The 8158-nt window shown below is 39.0% G+C and overlaps 1 protein-coding gene across 1 annotated transcript in view; it reads left to right on the forward strand.

The window, feature by feature from the left end:
* The window catches only part of LOC115219920 (malonyl-CoA decarboxylase, mitochondrial), a 78364-nt gene that overhangs the window by 46831 nt on the left and 23375 nt on the right, over positions 1 to 8158 (forward strand). The window contains exons 3-4 of the mRNA XM_029790227.2: positions 2275 to 2415; positions 5251 to 5388. Coding sequence (XP_029646087.1) covers positions 2275 to 2415; positions 5251 to 5388 — 279 coding nt within the window. The remainder of the gene's footprint in view (positions 1 to 2274; positions 2416 to 5250; positions 5389 to 8158) is intronic.

The raw sequence follows: 8158 nt of genomic DNA on the forward strand, positions 1-8158 counted from the left end.
TTTGCTAAAGTATTCCATTGTTCTTTTAACATTTTAAAGGGAACGATGCTGTGACTTGTATGTAACAAGCGACCTTGTGACACAGTTTGTGCCATTGTGCTTCGTTATCTGAAGTGATTAATTGAAGCAATTGAAACAGAGCGTACAAACACACACACGTTTGTGTGGTAGATCTCTGTTATTCGGCGGTGAGCTGGCAGAAACGTTAGCACGCTGGGCGAAATGCTTAGCTGTATTTCGTCTGCTGCTACGTTCTGAGTTCAAATTCCGCCGAGGTCCACTTTGCCTTTCATCCTTTCGGGGTCGATAAATTAAGTACCAGTTACACACTGGGGTCGATGTAATCGACTTAATCTCTTTGTCTGTCCTTGTTTGTCCCCTCTGTGTTTAGTCCCTTGTGGGCAGTAAAGAAATAAGATCTCTGTTATTCGACGATGGGCAGCCAGCTGTTGATTCACCTGAATTACCTGTAATTTGTTACATTGTAACCCACCGTCACTGTGTGTTACTCTTTGTTACATTCTCCTTTCTTATGATGCTCATTTATTTCTGTTGTTGTGTCGTGTCATTATATTGTACTTCCTAATTAATTGCAGTGTTACGTAGAATCATTTGAACCCTTTTCATACCTATTTCTTTACTACCCACAAGGGGCTAAACACAGAGGGGACAAACAAGGACAGATACACGGATTAAGTCGATTATATCGACCCCAGTGCGTAACTGGTACTTATTTAATCGACCCCGAAAGGATGAAAGGCAAAGTTGACCTCAGCGGAATTTGAACTCAGAATGTAACTGCAGACGAAATACGGCTACGCATTTCGCCCAGTGTGCTAATGTTTCTGCCAGCTCACCGCCTTTTCATACCGATGCCCTTCTCAGGGTATGTTCCTGTGTGTATTGCAGCATCATCGTCCCAGATGCGGAAACGGTTCTCCAGCATCAATCAGAAGATAATTTATCAGTTAGCTCAAATGTTTATCCATCAACATCGTCATCATCATCATCATCATGCTTCCATTTTCCATGCTGGCGTTAGCTAAAACAGTTTGACAGGGGCTGGCAAGACTGGAGAGCTGCACCAGGTTCCAGTCTGTTTTGGCTTGGTTTCCATGGCTGGATGCCCTTCTTCCTCATGCCAACCACTACATAGAATGGACTGGATGCCTTGTACATGTCAGCTGGATGAAATACTTAGCGGTAGTTTACCTGCCGCTACACTCTGATTTCAAATTCCGCTGAGGTTGACTTTGCTTTTCATCCTTTCGGGGTCGATAAATTAAGTACCAGTTAAGTACTCTGGCAGATGTGATCAACTGTCCCCCTCCCCTCAAAATTCAGGCCTTGTGCCTCTAGTAAAAAGGATGATTATTATTATTATTATTATTATTGCCTTTGCACAGCTTCTAATGCTGGAGATGTACTACGGTGTCAGCTGTTCACTACTGGTGAACTAAGGTAACACCCCTTATTTTTCGAGCACCTTCCGGTGTATTTGAGCGGTTTCAAGTAGTGCTGTTTTCTGCAAGTGCTCCACCTTTATTGCAGCCCCTATTATTATTATTATTATTATCATTCAGTAGTTTTATTATTATTATTCAGTAGTTTTATTTTTATAGCGTGCTTTCACTTCACTACCGAGCGCAGCTCTGTGTGCCTTGGCTATGTGCTGTGGTTTGTTGTGATGCTCTTACGGTTACTGTATTGAAAGTGTTTTGCATAGGATGTGCACAGTGCCCAGTAGTCCAATTTTCTGTATGTTAAATATATTTGTAAGTCCTGGTGTTTTTTTGTTATGTATTTGTCTGAATATTTTTTTATTATACCTAATGCGCCTACTATGACAGGAATTGTTTCTGTTTTTAGATTCCACATTCTGTTTACCTCTATTTCCAGGTCTTTGTATTTTGAAAGTTTCTATTATTATTATTATTATTATTATTTTTCTGATTACTATGACTACTACTACTATTATTATTATTTTACCCCAAATTGGCCCTAATCAAGAAAATCCATGATCAAGAATATCTGCACCATGACCATCCTGAGTTTTCTTTCATGCAAAGTTTACCTAAGACTACATTGTCTGATGTGTTTTACCGTATTTAAGACAGCAGATTTTTAATGTGAGGAAGTTTTGGCCGTAGATTGATTGAGCGATCATGTACACGCTACGGTCGTTGGACCCTGTTTTTCTTGTTTTGAAACCTGCAGTTTGGTAAGACGTGGCATTCCAATTGGTTAAAGCTGCCTTTGTTTCTGTTTCTTCAGAGAAAATGTAAAGCCTTTTGCACGTTCTATGAGAAGCTGATGCCCCAAGAGAAGAGTGTATTTCTTCAGATTCTATCTCGAGATTATGGTATAAATCAGGAACTAGTGATGAAAACATCAAGGAACTTCATAAGTTCCAAGGTATGTACAGCTTTCAGCTTTAATTTTAAGAATCACACACACACACACACACATACACTCATGCGCACACACTCATGGCCGTGTGGTTAAGCAACTCGGTTAGCAACCATGTTTCAAGTTCAGTCCCACTACACAGTACCTTGAGCAAGTGTCTTCTACTATGGTTCTGGGTCAACCAATGCTGTATGAGTGAATCTGGTAGATAGATGCTGTTTGCGTAAAGGCATCAAGCAATCTGCCTTTCCCTCTGAGAGAGAGGGCCTTTGTTGCCAGCAGGGGTAGGACCTACCTGAACTTTGCTATATACGTATATGTATGCATGTATATATATGTGTGGTGTATGTATATATGTATGCGTGTGTGTGTGTATGTATTTATATGTATATATATATATATATATATATATATATATATATAATATATATATATATATACTTATTTAAAGCAGCAGAAAATTCAACAAAACCTGTTACTCTGAGTTTTCCGTTGCCGTTCAGCAAAAACTGTCCGATGAACGGCAACGGGAAATTCAGAGTAACAGGTTTTGTTGAATTTTCTGCTGCTTTAAATAAAGCATATTACTCTACCACTGGTATTTGAGTACTCTTTTTTCCACCTTGTTTCACATTTATGTGTTCACTCCGGTATATATATATGATGATGATGATGATGATATATATATATATATATATATATATATATATATATATATATATATATATGTATGTGCATGTATATATATGTATGTGCATGTATATATATGTATGTGTATGTATATATATGTGTGTGTCTGTATATATATGTATGTGTCTGTATATATATGTATGTGTATGTATATATATGTATAAATATATGTATATGTGTGTGTATATATATATATATATAAGAAAGTTGGTTTGTGAAAGCACGTGGGTGAATATATAGAAAATAGTAAAGAGTGAAAAAACTACAGAAGGCTTAAATGTTAAAAAATATATATATTTGCGTCAATATGTCTGAAGAATATTAGAAAATTAAAAAAAAAATTTTTTCTCTTATAATGACATAATTTAAAAGAAAGACCAGTTTCGCGTGTAGCTTTTCAAATTTCTTGCGACGTTATGTTTATGTTGAATAGAGTTTTCGTTATGTTTATGATCAGGAGAGTTCTAAATAAGGGAAGGTAGTGAGTGATTTCTTCCGGTGTAAGGGAGATAATCGCTTAAAAATTTTTTCCTTTCCCTTGGTGTGAATTTCTCTGTATCAGTATGTTCGGATGGTTGAGTCTGGGCTTGTACTTTTCAATGAAGAATGTTTCCTTGTTTAGTCTAATTTGTGTTGATGATCCGAAAGCACATTGGTAAAATGGAAAGATTAAAAATTGTGGTAGTAGTTGCTTTGCGCATTTCTCAATGTGCTCACTAAAAGGTATCATTCTATATTCTGGGAATGCAATCTGTTGTCGATGCAGTGTGCATCTATGTCTGAGTGATAGTCCTGTGGAACCCACGTAGTCTTGGTGGCAGCCCGAGCATTTTATGACATAAATTATGTTTTCAGAGGCACAAGTAAATATATATATATATATATATATATATACACACATATATATACATATATATACAACGGGCTTTCTGGTTTTTATAGCAAAGTGTTTGCTGCTATGTCCAAACAATGGCTATAAATCAAAGGGAGAGAGAATGATTTGATTGCTTTTATTTTGTGAATCCGTTTCTGCTACATGCATCATCGTTTTAACATCCACTTTTCCATGCTTGAATGAATCAGATTTTCATTGGTTAGATGTCCTTCTTGTCACTGACCCTCATTTGTATATCTTTTAATTATTTAAGTACATTTAATATTTGTTAAATTTAGAGATGACGACCCCCTGGTCCAAGAAAAAAAAAGAGAACCCTTGGAATCTAAATATTATATTTATAGGTGCAGGAGTGACTGTGTAATAAGTAGCTTGCTTACCAACCACATGGTTCCGGGTTCGTCCCCACTACTATAGCTTTGGGCCAACCAAAGCTTTGTGAATGGATTTGGAAGACAGAAACTGAAAGAAGCCTGTCGTATATATAAATATATATATGTTTGTGTTTGTCCCCCCCCACCTTTGCTTGACAACCAATGTTGGTGTGTTTACTTCCCTGCAAATTAGCGGTTTGGCAAAAGAGACACCGGTATAAGAATGCAAAAAAAGACTGTAGTTTGAAATTTCTTAGAAAATACAAGAATACCATTGATTTTCGAGAACCTTTGGGTTCCAAAGACTTTTCAGAATGCTCTCTTTTATTTCTTTCAGTCATTTGACTGTGGCCCTGCTGGAGCACCACCTTTAGTCAAACAAATCAACCCCAGGATTTATTCTTTGTAAGCCCAGTACTTATTCTATCAGTCTCTTTTGCTGAACCTCTAAGTTATGGGAATGTAAACACACCAATGTCTGTTGTCAAGCGATGGTGTGAGGGACAAACACAGACACATACATACATACATACATGTATGTATGTATGGCAACTTGGGCAAGTGTCTTCTACTATAGCCTTGGGCCGAGTAAACCCTTTTGGGTCAATTTGGTAGACGGAAACTAAAAAGAAGCCCATCATTCATTCATACATGCATGCATGTATGAATGAATGAATGAATGAATGATGGGCTTCTTTTTAGTTTCCGTCTACCAAATTAACTCACAGGGGTTTGCTCGGCCCAAGGCTATAAGTAGAAGACACTTGCCCAAGGTGCCATGCAGTGGGACTGAATGTGTACTATATGTGTACTATATGTGTATGTTTATTATATGTATTTGTGTATTTATATGTATACATGTTCTGTTTCTCTTCTCTACAGACATCTGAACTCAGTTTATTGAAAGCTGGGGAAATGCTGCGCAATGCCCTCACTCCGCAGTACAAGCAACTGTTTGTCAATATTGGTCGTATTGAAGGTGGCGTGAAATTCCTGGTTGATTTACGAGGGGATGTTTTGGTAAGTCTACTAAAAATTTGGTTTCAGTTATTCTCTTATATAATTCCTTCATAGAAATAGCATTCATTTATTTTTTTTTTTCATCTTGAATCTTTTTTGGAACTAGTGAATTTTTTTTTTTGTCGTGTGAGGGTGACATGTAAAAAGCACCATAAGAATGTGGTCGATGCTAGTACCACCTGACTGGCTCCTGTGCCGGTGGCAGATACCAGTGTGATGCAAATTGGCACCCATGCTGGTGGCACATAAAGGCACCCTAGTGTCGTGCAAATGGCACCCGTGTCAGTGGCATGTAAAAGCACCCATTACACTCTCAGAGTGGTTGGCGTTAGGAAGGGCATCCAGCTGTAGAAAACTTGCTGGCCTTGTGCCTGAATTTGAAACCAATATTTCAGAGAAATTTTAAAATGTCAAAAAAAAAAGAAACAAAAACAAAAAAAAATCAATACCCCACCATAAAAACTATTTTTTATTTTTCATGGACAGTAGTTGGGTGCATCTTATCGATTTATTGGTACAATGTACACACAGCTGTGGGAGGTCTGATTTTATCTACCTGAAAAGGTTTCCAGGAATCTAATCTGTGTGGTCGTTGCGGCTGCTGTTCTCGCTCAGACTCAAAATTACTGAATCCTTTGATTGTATTGTGCTTTCTTTGTTTTGTTTTTTTATTCTGTAGCCACAGTCTTCACTATATTACATTATTCAATGTGTTCTTCTGTTTTTGTGATTTGAGGGAGCTTTCACTGTTATTTCTACCTTGTTGAACAACCATGTAGAAGCTTTTGCATTTTAACAGTTTTTTTTTTTCAAATTCATTTTTATACTTTATAACTCCATATATATATGTGTGTGTATTTATATATATATATATATATATATATCATCATCATCATCATCATCATTGTTTAACGTCTGCTTTCCATGCTAGCATGGGTTGGATGGTTCAACTGGGGTCTGGGAAGCCTGAAGGCTGCACCAGACCAGTCAGATCTGGCAGTGTTTCTACAGCTGGATGCCCTTCCTAATGCCAACCACTCTGTGAGTGTAGTGGGTGCTTTTTATGTGCCACCGACACAGGTGCCTGACAAGGCTGGCGAACGGCCACGGTTGGATGGTGTTTTCTTTTTTTTATGTGCCACCGGCACGGAGGCCAGGCGAGGCTGGCAAGGCCACGATCGGATGGTGTTTGTTACGTGCCACCAGCACAGTGGCCAGTCGATACAGTACTGGCTACGGCCTCATTCGGATGGTTTTCTTATGTGCCACCGGCACTGGTACCACAAACTACAAATTCCATTGATGTTCATCGATTTTGATTTGATTTTCACTTGCCTCAACAGGTCTTCACAAGTAGAGTTATATGTCCCAAGAAAGAAGGTATGCACAGGTGGACTGACTACGTCCCAGGTAGGGGCCATGGGTTATGGCCTCACTTGTCCTGCCGGGTCTGTTTTCCATGCTGGCATGGGTTGAGCGGTTCAACTGGGGTCTGGGAAGCCAGGAGGCTGCACCAGGTTCAATCTGATCTTGCAAAGTTTCTACAGCTGGATGCCCTTCCTAACACCAACCACTCTGACAGTGTAGTGGGTGCATTTTACATGCCACTGGCACAGGGGCCAGAAGAGCTGGCATCGACCACAATCAGATGGTGTGGGGGTTTAGCCCGCAGGTGATCTAAACGATTAGGTACTCCAGGTAAGTGCTGTAATTGATTACTGGGGCTCCAAGGTTATAGCCAAGATGGTAGTTATGGAGCCATTGCAGATTTCCGATATAGTGGACATATAATTGTTAAACAGGACATCAAACGGTAAGGCAAGGCAAACATCTCAATACAATATTATTACTCTCTTTTACTTGTTTCAGTCATTTGACTGCGGCCATGCTGGAGCACTGCCTTTTAATCGAGCAACTTGACCCCGGGACTTATTCTTTTGTAATCCCAGTACTTATTCTATCGGTCTCTTTTGCTGAACCGCTATGTAACGGGGACATAAACACACCAGCATCGGTTGTCAAGCAATGCTAGAGGGACAAACACAGACACACAAACACACACGCACAAACACACACACACATATATATATATATATATACGACAGACTTCTTTCAGTTTCCGTCTACCAAATCCACTCACAAGGCTTTGGTCGGCCCGAGGCTATAGTAGAAGACACATGCCCAAGGTGCCACGCAGTGGGACTGAACCCGGAACCATGTGGTTGGTAGACAAGCTACTTACGACACAGCCACTCCTGCGCCTATTATAGGAAGAAATTCAAAATCTTACAATTGTCTCTGGGATATCCCTGAGCATGGGATATTCCCTAATCAGAGACAAACAGGGGGTAAAAAATAGGGAAAATGAGAATGGTATATATCAATGAGATGATGACATAGACGAAGGGAGTAAAAGAATAAGGAGATGGAAAGAATGAAGTTAAAAGAAGCATAAGAATTTATTGTTCAACTTTCCGAAGTTAAAGAAATCAGAACGACTTCCGCTCATGGATCTCCGCAGGATTGCACCTAAGGACTCATGCTCTGGTTTCTACAACTTGGAAAAGTTGAACTATGGACTTTTATGCTTCTTTTTTCTTCTTTCTTTCCATCTCCTTATTCTTTTACTCCCTTCCTCTATGTTGTCATCTCATTAATGTATACCATTCTCATTTTTCCCTCTTTGTCTCTGATGACGGAATATCCCATACTTGGGGATATCCCAGAAACAGCTGTAAGACATTGAAGTTTTTTCCAGTGATAATATTTG

The sequence above is a fragment of the Octopus sinensis genome, linkage group LG15 (genome assembly GCF_006345805.1).
Source record: "Octopus sinensis linkage group LG15, ASM634580v1, whole genome shotgun sequence".
Classification (NCBI taxonomy): Eukaryota; Metazoa; Mollusca; class Cephalopoda; order Octopoda; family Octopodidae; genus Octopus; species Octopus sinensis.